Source organism: Acanthamoeba castellanii (genome assembly GCF_000313135.1).
Source record: "Acanthamoeba castellanii str. Neff unplaced genomic scaffold scf7180000084729, whole genome shotgun sequence".
NCBI classification, from domain to species: Eukaryota; Discosea; order Longamoebia; family Acanthamoebidae; genus Acanthamoeba; species Acanthamoeba castellanii.
The window spans coordinates 287,231-304,603 of record NW_004457390.1 but is presented as its reverse complement, the minus strand read 5'-3'; the positions used below and the strand labels follow the sequence as shown (position 1 = coordinate 304,603).

The following is a 17,373-nucleotide window of genomic DNA, read 5'->3' as shown; positions in this document are numbered from 1 at the left end:
TTGTGTGGCGACGTGAGAACAACTAGAACAAGAACAAGAACAACAGAATGGCGAGCACCACGGAACGCAGGGCTTCTTCTGTTCGGGACTTTCGAGAGGGGCAAGGTGACGAATCGCACTTTCAACGATTGAATGAGAGCTGGCTGTTCGCCAACGGCTGGGGAATCGAGGCCAAAGATGCGAAGATTTTCGAGCAGGCCGTCGAGCTCATTCTTCGGCCGGGAGGGCGCATCTTCTTCATCGAGGAGGAGGCGTCCGTTGAACAGGGAGCAGGCGCAGGCGTGAAGGAAGAGCTGGAGGCCAAGGGTTCGAACGACAAGCCATCTGCACCCGTCGGTTGCTGCGCACTACTCAAACTGGACGATTACGAGGGCAAGCCAACGATGGAGCTTATCAAGCTGGGCGTGGACCCATCGGCGCAGGGACGAGGCTACGGTCGTAAACTGATCGAGCACGCAATCGCTCAAGCGCGGGAGATGGGCGTCAAGCGACTCTACCTCGAATCAAACAAGGTCTTGACCCCAGCGCTCAAGCTCTACTTGTCGGTGGGATTCGTCCACCTTCCACCCGAGCGTGTCCCGACTTCCGACTACGCTCGTGCTGATGTGTTCATGGAGATGGACTTGTGAACGCAGCCGTTGTGTTTCTCGTCTTTTTTCCCGCCTTTCAATCACAATCAGATCTTGTTTCTTTTTCAAATGGCAACCTCTATTGATTTCAAAGCGCTCTACGCTGAGGCGAGGAGAGGTGCTGCCGCTGCGAAGCAGCAACAAAGGGCAGATAGCCAAGTGCAAGAGCCAAGCAACGAGATCACAAATCGCTCCTTGCCAACAAACGATCACGACACAGGACACGCTGTGGAAGAGATTGAAGACGAATGCGTGCACCTTACACCGAGTGGTGAGCTTGCGGTGGATGAATTCGCTCCATTTAGAGTCGGGGACGTGCCTGCCGTGTACTACCTGACCAACTTCATCAGCGATGCCGAAGAGCAGCGCCTCCTGTCTGCAGTACGGCATCCTCCCTTCACTTCACATTCTTTCTTCTAATCTCATGCCAATCGCAAGATCTACAGCGAACCCGAGGCTCGGTGGACAAGCCTCAAGCGTCGGCGCCTGCAAATGTGGGGTACGACTCAGGCCTTCGCAGTGTCTACTGCTTTCTCTCACGGTACTGGTGTGTCGTGCGGCAGGAGGCAAGCCTTCGGCTGCTGGGATGGCCCAAGAGGAGCTGCCGAGCTGGTTGGGCGAGCTCTCGCAGCTGCTCAAGGAGAAGAAGGTGTTCAAGAAGGACTTTAACCACGTCCTCATCAACGAGTACGAACCCGGCCAGGGCATCATGGTACGATCGCATGGCCAATCTCCGCACACATTTTGCATGAGTAGCTCACACGTGACCATGAATGCCAGGCACACGAAGATGGCCCACTCTACATCAGCCACGTCGCCATCCTCAGCCTGCAGAGCGCACTGATGATGGAGATCTACGAGAAGCCCTTCGCCGACAAGAAGAAGCTCTTCTCCCTGTACCTTGAGCCTCGTAACTGTTCCACCTCTCTTCCTCTTCCACTCTTCAACTACAAGCCACACCAACAAGTTGCTCACCTTACCTCTGACCGCCTCCAGGAAGCCTGCTCGTGTTCAGGGAAGACGTGTACAAGCGACACCTCCACTCCATCGAAGAGCGAATGACCGACAACCTAGACGACGGCGTCGCCAACCTCCATCTCCTCAATACCTCAAGACGCGGAGAAGTCGAACGCGAACACACGCGAGTCTCCCTCACCATCCGCATTGTAAAGAAGCTGCGGCAAGCCACACCGCCCAGCTGAGCCCTGCCACGTCAGCAAAGAATGCAAAGAAGGCAGCACGAAATGGCGGGAAAACAGCGCAAGAGGATAAGGTTTGGTGTTTTGAATTGGATAGATTGGCACGATGGAAGGGATGGCGGGGTGTAGCGATGATCCGTTTAATGCGCTGGTCAATTCCTTCACAGAACAGATATCCATGCTCAAGCATCTCTGCATGATGCGCTCTACGGGTACGCTCGCGATTCAGAGGTGAATCCGTTCCCTCCGTGCTAAAGCCGCATCTGTGCTCTCTTCAGACTCGTTGGAGGCGTGGCAAAGTGCGCTGCGTGATTTGGATGCTCGGGTTACCCAAATCGAACGCCACAAGGCCGACCTCAGGACCACAGCGAACAGAGAGCTGCGCTATGTGGGCCAATCTCGAGTACCGTCTCTCCTTCTCCCGTTACATCTTTCATCGGCCAATCTCACGCCTTTGCGTACCGCGTCATGCAGGAGCTGGTGGAGTTGCTGAAGCAGCAGCAGGAGCATGCCGTGAAGATGGAAGCCCAGCTGCCACCCGACCTGCGGCAGGTACCGCACCTTCCATGCTTCGCCTCAAGTTGTTCGTGCTACATGCGTGCCCTTCGCTAGTTGCCTCTATTGATCATATACAATAGCCCAAGCCCAAGCCCAAGCAGCAGCCCCCACCGCCCAAGCCCAACACACAGAGCATGCCACCACCCGCGGCCGCAGCAACATCCAGCAAGCAGGCCCGAGAAACAGGTGAAGCCCCCCGCAGCCCGCTGTCCTAATGCTGAGCCACTCGTGGCACGATAGCGTGTATCTAACGTATCGCTCGCTGCATGTGCAGTCTCAGCCCAACCGGCCAGAAAGAGCACCGGGGCCGGACTCAAGAAGTCTGTCGCCGCCACACCTACGGAGAGCAACGATAGCTCGACCGCGGAGGCGGGGGGACGCAGGAGGAAGAAGGGATTCCAAATACCCGCTCTCGCTCCCGTCTCGAAGGAGGAACTCAGCGGCTGTCCCAGGTACCAGCCTTCGCTGTCACTCTGTCCCTCTCTGCGCGTAGGGTTTGTGTGTGCTGTTTGCGTGCGCTCTGCCGGTGCTGACACATACGCGCGCATGCGTTGAGCGGTTGCCAGCTACATCCGAGGGCGGATCACCGTGCAGAAGGTCAACGCGGCCATCGACGAGATCCTGAGCGTGGTGCAGGAGAAGTACCGCATCCTCTCCTTGCCAACCTCCAAGATGGGCGCCGCCACGAGGACCAAACACCAGGTACTCTTCTTCTTCATCATTCGATCGCATCACGTCGGGTTAGACCTTGTGTGGTGATTGCTGATCGCAAGGGTTGCATTGTGTCATGCGCGCACAGGTGTACAGCGACCAGCAGAAGGAGGCGGGCGACAGCGTCTTCTTCACCGATGACGAGATCAAGGCCTCGCAGCACGTCAAGTTTGATGCCACGGGCAAGGCCATCCTTGCCACCCTCCAGTCCCTGGGCCGACTCAAGATCGACGGCGGCCGGGTCAAGAAATACGTGCTACTCGGTGCATGAGCACCGGCAAGCTTCTCCTCATCTCCTTCGCCTTCTTGATCTTCTCGCCTCGTCTCTGCATCTTGCTCTGTGTACAAAAACGTTCATCTTCTCAACCCAGCCTGGCCGAAGAAAAGGCCGCGGAAAACGTCGTTTCAAACGCAACCCAACGCTGAGTGTACGAGGATGACCACGCGAGGAGACTCGAAGGTAACGTGCCCTTTAGAAGGGTGAATAGAAACGGCTCTGCTTGCCCATCACAAGATCTGGGTGTAGTCCTGATTAATCAATCAACTCGTCGCCTTTCATTTTCATTCCATCTCCACCATTAAATTGAAAAAATAATAACATTAAATTAACAAGACCGGTGCATAAGCTAACTTGCATGGACACCCGGCCAGGAGCCTGTGCTGAAGCTGCTGCTTATTGGGGACATGTCGGTGGGCAAGAGTTGCCTTTTGCTGCGGTTCGTTCTCCGCTACTTGCTGGCACAGCGTGGCTGCCGCGGGCTGACGTCTGAATGGGGTGGCCTGACCTGCTCCGGCTCGGCAGGTTCGCCGAAGGTCGCTTCGAGCCCGACATGATGGCCACCATGGGCATCGACTTCCGCCTCAAGGACATCGACGTACGTACGCTCATTCTTTTCTTCTTTCCCATCGAACCAAGATGATCTCACCCGCAAGCCTGTGGTACTACTCAGTTCGGGGACAAGCGGGTCCCGTTCCAGCTCTGGGACACAGCCGGGCAGGTACCACCACGCAGCCTCAGTGCCCGTGTAGTGCCGGTTTGTTGGCCCAATCACTCATCATCGTCATCATCGCTGTTCATACACAGGACCGATATCGGGCAATCACCACTGCCTACTACCGCGGGGCACAGGGCGTAGCGATCGTCTACGACACAACCAGCAAGAAGTCCTTCCGTAACATACGAACCTGGTCGGTTCTCTTCTCTTCTCTTCTCGTTCTATGCGTGTGTGTGAGTCGTGTGTCGTTGCCGATCGCACTCACACGCGCTTTGTGTGTGGTGACAGGATGCGAAGTCTCGAGCAGCACGCGCCGCGCGAGATCAGCAAGGTGCTGGTGGGCAACAAGTGCGACCTCGACAGCGAGCGCGAGGTGTCGGAGGACATGGGCCGCGACCTGGCCGACGAGTACGGCACGGCCTTCTTCGAAACGTCGGCCATGACCGGCCACGGCGTCGACGCCTGCTTCATGCACCTCGCCCGACAGGTCAAGCAGCGAATGGACAATGCCGGCAGCACCGGTGGTGACAAGGCCGGCGTTGTTGTCGTCGAACCCGACACACCATCGACGCCCGCTCCTCCCTGCAGCTGCGCCATCTGACCATCATCATCTTGATCGTTTTTTGTTCATTTTCTTCTTCATCTTCTACTGCGGCGCCGGCTGGACTGAAGAGGGCTCCTCCTCACCACTTGACGCCGTCGCTAGTGGTCGCTTGGGGTTGGGGGCTGTGTGTCGTGTGTGTCGTGTGTGTGTGTCAGCACGAGTGCGAGTGTGCGTTGTGATGTGTTTGTTACCGTTGGGGTTGCCGTCGAGGTAGAACTGTTTGAGGAGCTGGATGGCCTCCTCGACGAAGAGGCCCGACACGCACGGGTAGCCGGCGAGGCCGGGGAAGGACTGGTCGTGGAGCCGCAGCACGGAGCCGCAGCCGCCGAAGCGTTCGTTGGAGCACCCGAAGTAGACCTTCCCGATGCCCGCGTGCAGCAGCGCGCCGGCGCACATAATGCACGGCTCGCACGTCACAAACAGCTCGCTCTCTGCAAACAGCTCAGCTGCGCGCACACCACCGCACACGCACGCAACATGACACACAGGGCAGCTGAGCTCAGCCGACCGCACACGCACACACCGCACACACGAGGGCGAAAGAGAGAGTGTGGGTGTGTGGGTGTACTCCAACGAGTGCGGAGGGGTCGAGGGTCTTGGTCGGCGGACTGGCGGAGCTGGTCCATGATCTTGCCGATGGCCACCACCTCGGCGTGCAGCGTGGCCTGTATGTTGTTACAACCGGCACCCGCTTAGAAGACGACGAAGACGATGACGATGATCGGTCAGTGAGGGAGGGGCGTGCAGTTCGACGTACGTCTCGTCGCTCGTTGGTCTTGTTGTAGCCGGTGGCGATCACCACGTCGTCGTTGCCGTCGTCACCGGTGTCAACACGAGAGTCTTCTCCCGCACCGCCGCCAGCATCGGCTCGCCTTCGCCGGTGGACGATGACGCACCCCACGGGCACCTCGCCCTCCTTCAACGCCTTCCTGCCCTATCGTGGCACATAAATCATTATAAAATATAATCTCAATAAAATGGGGAAAATAGTGCAGGCGCACTTCATCCAAGGCGAGCAGCATAAAGTCCTTTTCTCGCTTCGTGAACTCTCGTAGCAGCTCTCCCTGTGCCGCTGGCGCCTCCATCTCAAACTCTATTTTGTCGCAAGAAGTACTGTTTTTCTTCATTTTCCAGGACTTGCGGAGTTGGTCAAGAAGGAAATAAAAAGAAATCAAAATGAAACAAAGAACGAAACAGACAAAGAACGAAAAGGATGATGAAGAGGGGGCTCTCGTGGAGGGTGGCGGTGCGGTGGTTGTGGGTGGCGGCCGCGGCGTGGGCCGTCTACGGGCTTCTGCTCTATGGCCACGCCCGGCACGTGCTGGGCTCGTGCGCCTTCAACCCGGCCCCCTACCGCGACCACCTCTTCCGGGTCGACGCCCAGCGCACCGCCCACGCCCACGCCTTCCTCTCCCGGCTCAGCGCCGCCAAGCCCCCCACCGCCCTCGATGGCGCTCCCGCCACCCAACCTAGTTCGTCTTTGCGTGTGTGCGCACACTCTCGAGCGTCGTGTGTGTCGTGTGTTCTCACACGCGTGTGCGGTGTGTGTCGTGTCGTGTCGTGTCGTGTGCAGAGACGAGGAAGGAGCTGTGCATGGTGATCTCGACGGTGGATCGGCCGGGAGCGCGCTACCTGCTACAGTCGACGGCCTCCATTCTCGAAGGGCTCAGCGAGAAGCAGCTCAAGAAGAGCCAACTCCTCATCGTCAACACAGGTGCACCCACCTACTCACACACTCCATTCTTGTCTCTCACTAACCGCACACGCACACACGCACACATGACACGCACGCACCACCGCACACGCACACATGACACACATGGCACGACACGACACGCGCAGACGATAGGAACACGTCGGCGGAGTACCGGGCGGACCTGGAGCTGCTGCGGCGGACGCCCGGCGTGGAGATGATCGAGGGGTCGCCGCATGTGCCGACTGCGGATGAGGCCCGGGCCGACCCGTTCGTGCAGTGGCTCAGCAAGGAGCGCGACGACTACGTCTTCACCCTCAACCAATGCCGCAGCCGGTACCGTTCATCCGAAGCGCACCCAACCCTCCACCATCGTGGCTGACACGACACACAACGACACGCGACACGACACGACACGACACGACACGACCAACGGCACGACACGACACGACACACAGGAACCCGAAGTACATTCTTTTGTTCGAGGACGACGTGTGGGCGGCGGACCATTGGTACTCGCGGCTGCTGCCCAATCTGCACAAGCTCGAGGCCGCCGACGCGCAGTTGGGCAGCGACAGCGCGACGTCGGAGTGGGCGTTCGTGAAGCTCTACATGGCGGTGCAGTACGACGAGTACGACCTCTACCTACACGCGCGCGACGTCGTCTTCTTCGTGTCGTACGGCGTCGCGTGGGGCCTCGTCGCCATCGCTGCCTACGTCGTCTTCCTCGTCGTCGCACACTCGCGGCGGGTCTCTGCGGTTCGTCGAACCTCTCCGCACGCCTGCGCGGTGGCGCATTCGCTCACCTCGACCCCATGGGCGCAGGGCGATCGACATGGCCACGGCCAGGTGGGCGTGTGGTCGCGCGCGGAGGTGAAGGCGATCGTGATGCGCGATTGGAACACGCTCGTGTGCGCCTTCATCGTCGCCAACGTGGTGGCCGCGGCCTTGGTGGCCCCCATCTGCATCTCCAAGCAGAGCTTCAACCTAACGAGGTGTGTGCGTGTGCGTGTGCGTCGTGTGCGTGTGTGTGTGTGCGTGTGCGTGTGCGTGTGCGTGTGCGTGCGTGTGTGTGTGTGTGTCTTCGACGAGCTTTCGTTCTCTTCGCTCGCTCACGCTCGTCCTTCGCTCTTCCTTCGTACTTTCCTCGCCCCCAGGAAACCTGAGGGGATATGGCCCACCATCTCCCGGTCTTGCGCGCAGGCACAGCTGTTCAAGGCCGGCCCGCTGCTCGATCGCACCATGGAGTGCGTGATGGCCAACGACTACCGCGTCACCAAACACGGTACGCGCCGTAGCCGCCACCACTCCCATTGATTGCACCCACTCTTCCAGCTGCTTACACTTGCAGTGCACATGCAGGAGTCGACCTGCTGGTCAGCGATTGCGCTCGCAAAGTGGGCGGCACCGTGTACGAGAACATTCCGCACCTCTTCCAGGTACTCCTCCTCTTGCCCACCCGCCACAGGTTTTTTTCCACTTTGGTTGTCTCTCTCTCTCTCTCACACACACCTTCCGGCGGTGCACACACAGCACATCGGGATCCATTCGTCGTCGTCGGTGAAGCGCAAGCAGCAGGACCACCACGCGTGGATTCCGCACATGAGCGTCTACTTCGAGGAGGGCATCGACGCCCCGGCACACAAGAGCCTGATGGACTTTGTCAACTCCCTCCCCGACGAAGAATTGCTCAACTCATAAGTATTTGTTCATTTATTGCAAAAATAAATAATCAAAAAAAAAGAAACAAAAAATAGAATTAACAAATTGATAATCGTTTAGTTGGAGAGAAGGGAGCTGAGGTTGGTGAAGGCCGACGTCTGCGGCTTCTTCTTCGGGGCAGTGGCCGCAGATGAAGAAGATGAAGTGGACGCGCCAAATGTAGCGCGGCTGGCAGACGAAGACGAGGAGGAGGAAGAGAAGAGCGATGCGGTGGTGGGACGTGTGGAGGAAGATGATGACGACGAAGAGGAGGAAAAGAGAGAGGCCGTGGTGGAAGGACGGGAGTAAGTGGACGGAGTTGAGGAGGATGAGCTGTACGCGGGCTTGGAGAGGGAAAGGTATCTGGATTGACCGATCGAATCGATCTTGGAGCTGTAGTCGTCGTAGCTGTCGACTGCGCCTGCGATGTCGATACAGCGCACATGAGCACACCGCACGACACGACACACAGTATACGACACGACAGATGACACACGCGGCGCGACACACGACACGCGCGGCACGCGGAATGACACACGCGCGACACAGCGCAAGGAGAGGTACCGATGATCGAGGGCTGCTGCTGCTTGCTGTCGCTGGTCGAGTGGCTGTACGCAGACGGGGCCTGGGTGGACGAGTGCAAGGCGGGAGCTGACGGCGTGGGCGCCGACGGCAGCGCGGTGGGCACCGACGGGAAGTTGAGCTCCGCATACGCGTGAGGAGGCGGCTGCTGAGCGCGGGCGGCCACCGCAGCCGGGGTGAAGGACGGCGTGTAGGGCGCGCTGCGGGGAGCGCTGGCGGTGGTGGCGGCGGTGGTGGTAGCGCTGGTCGTCGTGGGGACGTGTCGGTGCAGCGCAGGCACGGGCGAGCTGACGGCAACCGCGTTCTTGGTGGACAGCAGGTCTTCCACCATCACCGGCGGCGGGCCGGCTGAGGAAATGTTCTCTGTCGACAGCAGGTCCTCGACCATCACCGGCGGCGGAGGCGATGAGCTGACGACGGGGGGCGACGGAGACCTGGAGGAGAGCGGCGGGGCCGAGGGCGAGGCGTCCACCGACGGCGACGACGGCGATGAGGTGATGACGGGCGGAGAGCCGGAGGAAAGCGGCGGGGCCGAGGGCGGCGCGGACGCCGACGAGATCGACGACGACGATCCTGTCAGCGCAGGAGGGCTGGGGGAAGCCGGTGGCGGCGCGTAGGTGGGGACGAGCGGCGCCGGTAGCGATTTGGGCGGCTCCGCGCGAGGAGCGGGCATGGCCAGCCGCTTGGCCGCGGCCTCCCGCTCGCTCTCCCCTCCAGTCTCACCTTCCTCCTCTTCTTCCTCCGATCTCTCATCTTCGTCCCCGCTCGTGCCCTCCTCATCCGACGATTGCTCAACCACCGCTGCCGCCGCTTGTTGTTGCCTCCGCTGTTCCTCCTCTCGACGCCGCTTGTCCTCCGCCTCTTTCTGCTGCTGCTGCTGCTGCTCTTCGGCTTCCTTTTGCCTCTTCCTCCGCTCGGCCTCGGCTCTCTCGGCCATTTCCTGCCTTCGCTCATTCTCGGCCCGTTCCTGCTGCTGTTGCTGCTGCAGTGCCGGCGCCACGGCCGCCGGAGTCGGCATGCCGTTGGGCGGGTGCTGCTGCTGGTGGGGATGCGCCGGGGCGTAGCCGGGGGGCATGTAGCCCCGAGCGAACCCAGGGTGGTGGGGGTGGTAGGGCGAGAACGCGGGGTGCGGCATGCCGGGGTAGGCCGCCGAGGGAGGAGCCAGCGAAAAGCCGGGCACGGCCGGCCCCGATGCTGTGAACATGTTGCGGTTCAACGTGATCGGCTGTGCGTGTGCGATGTGTGTAGAGTGTAGGAGTGTAGCGTGTGAGTAAAGCGTAAGGCGCCGGAGGAAAAGTAGAGAGATGAAGGAACCGACCTGCGGGTTGAACTTGGGTGTAAAGGTGGTGGGAAGCGGCGCGCCGGTTTCGACGCGCTCGTAGAATAGCACCGACGGATGAAATCGGCCCCTTCGGCAGCGATCCTTCAGTTCTTCCCATGACGCGCCCACCTACCACGCCAACACACCGCCGTCAATCCAAGCACCGCAGATGTGGTGAGGCAGGACAGGAGAGAGAGGAGCCAAAAAGATATGCATCCGCCGGGAATTGAACCCGGGTCTCCCGCGTGGCAGGCGGAAATCTTGCCACTGGACCACGGATGCCTTGCTTGCCGGCATGCCGCTGCCAGCCGCAATTCGGGGCTGCGATGGCGCGCGGCGAGCGAGTACTCCCCAAACGAAAACACGGAACAGGCCAGCATCACACACACACACACACACACGTATATATATCTATATACGTGTGTCGCACCACAGACACATAAGGCCATAGAGTAGATGATGGTACCTCTTTGACTACGCGGTCGTCGAACACGAGCCATTGTTTTCGCTGTGGTGAGTAGAAGTAGCAGTCGTAGTGCAGGCCGTAGTAGCAGATCATGCCCTTGAGCCGGTAGGTGAACTGGAATAAAAAACAAGACGTAAGGCTCTCTAAAGAGGTCTCCAGATGATGAGATGGAGAAGAAGAAGAAGAAGAGACTGACCTGCACGGGAACTCCGTTGAAGATGTTGCTGAGCCTGATCTGCTGGCTGATGATCGACAGCATGTCGACGATCTCATAGGCCGTGGGATTGGGCGTGGGCCACACCAGACCGACGGCAAACACGTGCGGCTGCTGCAGCAGTACCTTGCGCACCGTGCACTTCTTTTCTTCGCATTTCTTCGCGTGTGCGCGCAGATGGTGCGTGGTGAGCAACACAGACAAAACTGAAGGCTTCAAACCAAAGATGGGAAAGGTCGGTTGACGTACGTCGTTGGGGCAGCTGCGGGTCACGCCGTCGCTCAGCCGCTTCAGCAAGTTGTCGAACTGAAGGTCGGGGTACTTCTTGTGCTCCTCTCTGTGTTTTTTGGCAACCAGTCAGAGCATCAGTGGCGATGTGCCGCTCAATCGCCCGATAAGTGGACGCATCACAAGATGGTGGGGTGTAAGACTGACCTGACCTCGGTGACGTAGGTGTAGTAGATGAACGAGTCGGATCCCTGCGGCTTAATCTCCTTTTTACACTTGCCTGTGTGAAGCAGACGAGAGAGGGCTTGTGAGCGAGCGGACGAGAAGATGACGACGAGGCACCGCAACCGACGTACCGCACTGCACGATCTCGACGACGGGGCAACCGAAGACCTTGTTCGAGATGGAGTTGGGGTTGCTTTCGTCGGCCTTCTTCGCTCTTTCGTTCCCCTTCACCAGGTACACTTTGTTCAAGCATGTGAGGATGGCCTCCTGTACTCACGATATATGTGACACATGCACGAGAAGGCGATGAGTGGGTGTGCGGTAGTCAATGAGACGATCATGAAAGAAAGCGGGCACCAGCGCTTCGGCAGCATCGTCGAGCTCGCCCACTTGGAAGCGATCGAGGCCGCGATGAAGTACGGCGAGGGTGTTTCGCAACGCAGTGGGTGGCAGCACCTGCTCCTCGCTGAACTGATACCCATTGAACAGAACCTGCACCGGCAAAGGGCAAATACAAATGTTCAGCTTCACCTTCATGATGGAGAAGAAGGACCCTCGTTGGGCGTAAGGCAAAGATGGTGCTTGGGGGGGGGTCGCAACCTTGAGGGCGCAATAGATGCACGAGTTTTCCTTGTGCACGTGATCCTTGCTGGTAAGGAACTGAGACCGAAAGGCGCCCAGGTGCCACAGCGCCTGGATGCAAACATTCAGAAAGCAATTGTTTTGGCCAGGTCGATTCTCCAACCCCTTTTCGGGCAGCATCGTGGTCGAGGCCATTGGATCTGGAGTAATCAGATATCAGAGGCAGCCAATCGATTGAGCAGCTCGGGCACCAGCAGCTGGCCACCCCCTTTGCTTTGTGTGGATGAGAAATCAGGTTCAGCAATTCGAGTTGATTAGCAGGTTCGTCGGCGGAAAAGTTATGGTGGAAATTTCACCATCGGCCAATGGGCTGCACGCACCACTTCACGTGATGGCGTTGGCGGTGGAGCTTGCGGGTGTGGAACCCCAAGATAACCCTGACAAAGAGCATGCACTGTCCCCTTCACCCTGCTGGCTCTTGAGGTCTACAGAATGTAATTCTGGCACACACTTTTATCCATCAGCCTGAGCCAGCCACCATTTATTCACCACTCACACCGCTAGCTCACACATGCAGGCCCTACTCTTCTTCAACCACTTGAGCATGGCGGAGCCCGTCATCCAAGAGGCTCGCCCCAAGCCAGAGAGTACATCATCAGCTGAACGCTCGATTCACTGCTCGCCTACTCACACCCGACTGGAGCTGCAGTGACAGACAAGGCTCTGGTCGAGGGGGGTGGGGACTGGGTGGCTCTGGACAAGAGGGCGCGGCAGAGACAGGCCGACGGGCGAGACTTCATCCCCCTCCGTTCCAAGCACTCGAGCGGTCTGCCGGCCAACACGAGGAAGCATCGGGACCGAGGCCACCAGACCCAGCCCGGCGGTGCTTCGCGAGGGAATTGAATCGAACGTGGCCTACATGAAGAAGTGGAAGCACAAGTGTGTGTTGTATTTACTTGAGAGAAAATGGAGAGAGTTCGCTGTACGAACAACAATCGAAAGAAGAAGAGGAGGAAGAGGAGAGAAGGTCTCGAGGGCGAGGAGGGTAGTCCTCCCTCGAGATGGAACGCCTCGCAACCGGAGCACAGCCGGTTGCGACAGCATCAAGGACCCTTGATCTCATCCGTGAGTGTGGGAGCGCCTCAAGGGCAGGGGGCCAGGTTGACCTGACCGCTGCCCTGGCCAACGAGCGACCTGACGTAGACGTTGCCCGCGACGTGGCCGTTCTCGAGCACCACGTCGGAGTTGAGGGCCAGCAGGTGACCCTTGAGCTGTGCGTTGAGAGCGCCAATGGTTGGTTAGCATCACGATAACTGAAGAACAAGTGAGTGGGAGACTGTTGTTGGCGTACCCCGAAGCCCGAGATTTTGATGTTGTTGTTGCCGACAACGTTGTAGATGACCTGCGAGGGGTTGAGCGCGGTGGGGATCTCGAAGTTGGAGAAGTTGATGTCGCCCGAGCCCTTGATGTTGATCACTTGCACGTAGTCGCCGCCCTCGATGTTGAGCTTGTTGACGTCGGCAGGCGAGACCTCCGTGACGCGGAAGTGGCTGTGCGTGCCCGGCGCGTACTTGGAGAAGTAGTTGCTCACGCCCTGGAGGTAGCCGGCGGTGGCGACGAAGTCGAAGCCGGTCACGTCCTTGATGGTCTTGCCGGCGGCCACCCTGGCGTTGGTGGCGCCAAAGTCCTTCTGGCGCAGCGACGGGTCGTTCATGCTGCTCAACGAGATCGACGAGCCGCAGAACAGCTGGCCGTTCGAGTAGTCCATCTTACCGTTGACGATCAGGTTGAACATACTGGCGTAGTTGGCCGTGTCTGTGTGTGTGTGTTGTGGGTTACGGCCAATCAGCACTCCAGTTTTTGTGCTAGAATGCAAGCGGATTGGCGAAGGGACGAAGGGTGTACCAGGGCACGAGTAGGCCTGGGCGGTGCCGAAGGACTTGACGCGGAAGCCACCGTTGACAGCGACGCGGCCCTCAACGTCACCGTTCACCATGTCGAGATCGTAGATGAGCTTGTCCGAGCCGGTGACCAGGACGTTCAGATCGGCAGCGGGGCCGAAGAAGTCCTCGGCCGGGCACGACGAGCCCACGGTAGGAGGATGGGTGGTGACGCGGACAGTGGTGGTGGTGGCGGCGGGAGTCGGGCACGGCTTGCAGTCCTTGATGAAGGCCAGGCACTTGAAGTCGCGGCACTCCTTAGCAGCCACGCAGCCGGCGTGCGAGGCCTTGCGCTGGATGAGGCACTGCTTCTTGTCCTCGAGTTGCTCCTTCTTGCACTGGTCGAACCTCTCGTTACCCTGGCGGTCGTTCTCGCCCTCGCGCTCGAAGGGGTTCTCCCTCCCGCCATCGCGACCATCGCGGCCGCGGAGGCACTTCTTGAACTTCTCCTCGGCCTCGAGCTCGCACACGGTGAAGGCGCACTTCTTGCGGTCGACGCACTCCTCAAACTTGTCCTCGCTCGCCTTGAGGCAGTTGTCACGCCCGGCGAAGTCGCACTTCTCGACCGGCTTGCTGGTCGTGGTGCAAGGCTTCATGGTCGTGGTGCCGCAGTCCTTGGTCGTGGTACCACAGCTCTTAGTCGTGGTGGTGCCGCAGTCCTTGGTCGTGGTGCCGCAGCGCTTGGTGGTCGTGGTGGGGCAGTGCTTGGTGGTGGTGCCACACTTCTTGGTCGTGGTGCGGCACTTCTTGGTAGTGGTGCGGCACTTCTCGCGCCCGTCGTCCCACTGGCCCCGACCGCGTCCCTCGCCGTCCTCCTCGTCCTCCCACTCGTTGTCCCATTCGTGCCCTGAAAAGAGAAGAAGTTAGTTTTCACTGCTAAGAATTGCGTCAAAGCAACGGTAAGGAAGACGTCAGCTCTACCTTCGTCGTCATCGTCCCAGTGATTCATGTCAGAGCCACGTCGGTCGTCGTCGTCAGCCGAGGCGGCCACGACGGCGCAGAAGAGGAGAGCGGCCAAGGCCAGAAGCAGGTAGGTTGTCTTCATGATCGCAGATGGGCGATGAGTCGAAACAAAGCAGAAACAGCAGGCCAAGCTGGATGGAGTGTTCGAGTTGGTTGGAGAGAGAGCTGGTCGAGTGAGCTGAGCAGTTCGCTTTGATGAGTTTGGAGGAGGAGTGTCGAGGATGTTATATACCTTGGGTGGGACCTAATGTCACCCACACCAGCGTGAACCGGATACCTCGTGGCTGCGACATATCCCGAAGTTTTCCTGCACGTCGTGGATCCATGTGCCTAGAGCACTCATAGCAGTAGGGGATCGTTTGGTGGGCACTCAGTTGGCATAAGGAGACACAACGCACCCTGGTGTGGCGGCATTCGCCAATCAGGCGGGCGCGTCTTTCGGGTGAACTAGCAATTTGGTCATCTCGCTGACGTTTTTTGGTCTTATAACGCTCGCCCGCTTTCGTTCTTTCGCGGCTGACCACGCACCAGGCCTTGGTTTTCGTGGGGCTGGGAGGTGTTGCTCGCAGAGCCTCTAGTACTCAGTCACCACGGGATCGAAGCCACCCTCATGTGCTCCTCCCCCTAAGACGGCATTTAAATTGCAATGAGGGTTGCACTCCAAGTAGCGAGAGTCGGGGCTATCTCGCCTGTTGTTATCGAACTCCCGTGAGTCAAGTCTTCCACACTCCTCCTTCCCAGTGATGAAGAGGCGCAGCAGGCACCTTAACGAATTAGACTTGGGGGGGGGGAAAGGCTCGCTCATGTTCAAGTCTTTTTGATCTTGCAGTTGTACCATTCAACATCAATGTACATCCAATCAATGTTGGAAATGCCCGTTCGTGGTCGCGCATCTGTCGGTAGCTTCCGCTTGGGCCTTTGGGCCTGCCGCGCAGGTACAAATAGTCGAGCGGCGCCAGTTTTTCTTTCTTTGTTCCTGGAAACTTGGACCCGCACCACGGCGCAAGGCGGAAAGATTACACAGGGGAGACATCTCTTGAGATCAGCACTTCGATCGACTCATTTCCTGAAATTGCCTTTGGCATTCATAACCCCCAACCCCTGCTCTAGTTCTTTATTCAATCTTTCGAATCAATCATGTCCGTTAGGGAGACCTTCGAACACACCTTCAAGTACGTTCATTGCCTTTACATTAATCGCCTGCTGGTAAACGCCCGTGACTAACAACCCGTATACGCAACCGCGCAAATTCACACAGCCATTCCTGGGAGGATTGCGCCATCGCCAGCTGGAAGAAGTGGCCGAATCCTCGTCGCCCCGACGTACTGTGCGTAGACATCATCAACAAGGAATTCGATGAAGCGACGGGCGTGCTCAAGGCCACGCGATTGATGATGCTCAAGAGCTGGGTCCCCTCGTGGATGCCTCTTGCCGGGAACAACGTTTGCTTCTTCCTCGAGGAATCGATCACGGATCCGAAGAACAAGAGACTGATACTGAAGGGCAAGAATCTCACCTTCCAAAATCTCGCTGAGATGGAGGAGACCTGCATCTACACCGAAGACGAGAACGGCACCTTCTTCGAACAGGAGGGCGCCGTCACCGCCTACACCTTCGGTCTTGCCAGACGCATGGAAAAGTTTTGCCTCGACAGATTCCGCAATGCAGCCATCCAGGTACCAACTTCCTTTGCCTTTTCTTTCTCCTTGCACGTGCATGCATGCTCCTGCTTTGCTCACGAGGTTGCTTGGTTGGCTTGTGTTGTTGCGCCACGCAGGGACGAGACATAATGGAGCAGACCATCCGACGGATTAAGGAGGAAGGCTTCCCCATGGGCATCACGATGAACCTCGAGAAGCCGCCCATGCTGACATCCCAGATGCGCACTTGAAGCCGACCTTCATGCAACGTGCAGGACGCGTGGGTCGTTCAACGGAAGCGTTCTGTGAGCCATCCAAGTCTAATAGATATAACCTCACCTTCACTCCACTTGCGTGTCCGCCACTTCAGCCTGCAATGGCAGGGTGTCAGACAAGAGAGCCAAGAAAATGAGCGGCAATGAGGACATCGCCATACGGCTAGCAAGAAGATGCAAGAGGCTGGCGGAGACCTGCAGGCAAGTAAGGCATCCGTGGTCCAGTGGCAAGATTTCCGCCTGCCACGCGGGAGACCCGGGTTCAATTCCCGGCGGATGCATATCTTTTTGGCTCCTATTTACTGAAAATGTGACCTGCAGCCAGATGATTTGGGCAGAAACAGGTGAGAATGAGTGACTATTAGGCAGTGCTGAAAAAAATGTGGTGAGCCACAGCTAGTTTGCCTGGTTCAGGTCCTGTGGGACATGCAAACCAGGAGGTTGAAATCATGAAAAGAACACCTAGGCAGCCCTATTGCCCAAACATGTTTGGGATCTTCCTATGCAGTCCCAAATTTGCAAAAAAAATGTCATCATTTCCACTGCAATCAACCACACATCACAACTCTCACCATAACAGTCAGATCAAAGGTGAGTGAACAAACAACTGTGAAACAACTTCATGAGGCAATACACCCTGAAAAAGGCAGTGGCCATTTTGGTGTGGTGTAACCAGACACTTCTTTATTGCATATGCATGTGTAATGAGTACATGTTCAACCTACCAATACTGTATGTGATCTGGAAAATCTGAACTTAGCTTGTTTTGTGTTAGTGGTCCTGTGATCAACTTCAAAATGCACCTTGCTTTTACTTTCATACCCTCCATCAATTCCATATGATCAGT

The 17,373-nt window shown here is 58.0% G+C and overlaps 9 protein-coding genes and 1 pseudogene across 9 annotated transcripts; 7 read left to right on the top strand and 3 right to left on the bottom strand.

The window, feature by feature from the left end:
- Positions 1-47: 47 nt before the first annotated feature.
- Positions 48-629, top strand: ACA1_164890 (acetyltransferase, GNAT superfamily protein; the record flags this gene model as incomplete). The annotated part of the gene is made up of 1 exon (XM_004337572.1): positions 48-629. The coding sequence occupies one exon, from the start codon at positions 48-50 to the stop codon at positions 627-629; it is 582 nt and encodes a 193-aa protein (XP_004337620.1).
- Positions 630-1,121: 492 nt separating this feature from the next.
- On the top strand, positions 1,122-1,831 carry ACA1_164880 (alkB alkylation repair protein, putative; the record flags this gene model as incomplete). The annotated part of the gene is made up of 4 exons (XM_004337571.1): positions 1,122-1,128; positions 1,193-1,341; positions 1,410-1,539; positions 1,626-1,831. 4 exons carry the CDS (start codon positions 1,122-1,124, stop codon positions 1,829-1,831), a joined length of 492 nt encoding a protein of 163 aa, XP_004337619.1.
- A 112-nt stretch (positions 1,832-1,943) lies between these two features.
- Positions 1,944-3,368, top strand: ACA1_164870 (uncharacterized protein; the record flags this gene model as incomplete). The annotated part of the gene is made up of 6 exons (XM_004337570.1): positions 1,944-2,040; positions 2,107-2,231; positions 2,303-2,380; positions 2,684-2,838; positions 2,953-3,088; positions 3,186-3,368. The coding sequence occupies 6 exons, from the start codon at positions 1,944-1,946 to the stop codon at positions 3,366-3,368; spliced, it is 774 nt and encodes a 257-aa protein (XP_004337618.1).
- A 413-nt stretch (positions 3,369-3,781) lies between these two features.
- ACA1_164860 (Ras subfamily protein) lies at positions 3,782-4,693 on the top strand (the record flags this gene model as incomplete). The annotated part of the gene is made up of 5 exons (XM_004337569.1): positions 3,782-3,813; positions 3,900-3,972; positions 4,048-4,095; positions 4,182-4,261; positions 4,381-4,693. 5 exons carry the CDS (start codon positions 3,782-3,784, stop codon positions 4,691-4,693), a joined length of 546 nt encoding a protein of 181 aa, XP_004337617.1.
- A 45-nt stretch (positions 4,694-4,738) lies between these two features.
- ACA1_164850 (cytidine and deoxycytidylate deaminase zincbinding region domain containing protein) lies at positions 4,739-5,781 on the bottom strand (the record flags this gene model as incomplete). Its single annotated transcript, XM_004337568.1, has 5 exons — positions 4,739-4,818; positions 4,888-5,142; positions 5,265-5,361; positions 5,454-5,630; positions 5,698-5,781. 5 exons carry the CDS (start codon positions 5,779-5,781, stop codon positions 4,739-4,741), a joined length of 693 nt encoding a protein of 230 aa, XP_004337616.1.
- A 128-nt stretch (positions 5,782-5,909) lies between these two features.
- Positions 5,910-8,090, top strand: ACA1_164840 (uncharacterized protein; the record flags this gene model as incomplete). The annotated part of the gene is made up of 9 exons (XM_004337567.1): positions 5,910-6,014; positions 6,129-6,168; positions 6,270-6,410; positions 6,539-6,725; positions 6,848-7,148; positions 7,215-7,384; positions 7,547-7,674; positions 7,752-7,828; positions 7,923-8,090. 9 exons carry the CDS (start codon positions 5,910-5,912, stop codon positions 8,088-8,090), a joined length of 1,317 nt encoding a protein of 438 aa, XP_004337615.1.
- A 77-nt stretch (positions 8,091-8,167) lies between these two features.
- On the bottom strand, positions 8,168-11,663 carry ACA1_164830 (annotated as a pseudogene).
- A 616-nt stretch (positions 11,664-12,279) lies between these two features.
- Positions 12,280-12,611, top strand: ACA1_164820 (uncharacterized protein; the record flags this gene model as incomplete). Its single annotated transcript, XM_004337566.1, has 2 exons — positions 12,280-12,355; positions 12,418-12,611. The coding sequence occupies 2 exons, from the start codon at positions 12,280-12,282 to the stop codon at positions 12,609-12,611; spliced, it is 270 nt and encodes an 89-aa protein (XP_004337614.1).
- A 239-nt stretch (positions 12,612-12,850) lies between these two features.
- Positions 12,851-14,693, bottom strand: ACA1_164810 (uncharacterized protein; the record flags this gene model as incomplete). Its single annotated transcript, XM_004337565.1, has 4 exons — positions 12,851-12,979; positions 13,060-13,523; positions 13,614-14,495; positions 14,570-14,693. 4 exons carry the CDS (start codon positions 14,691-14,693, stop codon positions 12,851-12,853), a joined length of 1,599 nt encoding a protein of 532 aa, XP_004337613.1.
- A 1,055-nt stretch (positions 14,694-15,748) lies between these two features.
- ACA1_164800 (uncharacterized protein) lies at positions 15,749-16,502 on the top strand (the record flags this gene model as incomplete). Its single annotated transcript, XM_004337564.1, has 3 exons — positions 15,749-15,783; positions 15,870-16,287; positions 16,389-16,502. 3 exons carry the CDS (start codon positions 15,749-15,751, stop codon positions 16,500-16,502), a joined length of 567 nt encoding a protein of 188 aa, XP_004337612.1.
- Positions 16,503-17,373: the final 871 nt, after the last annotated feature.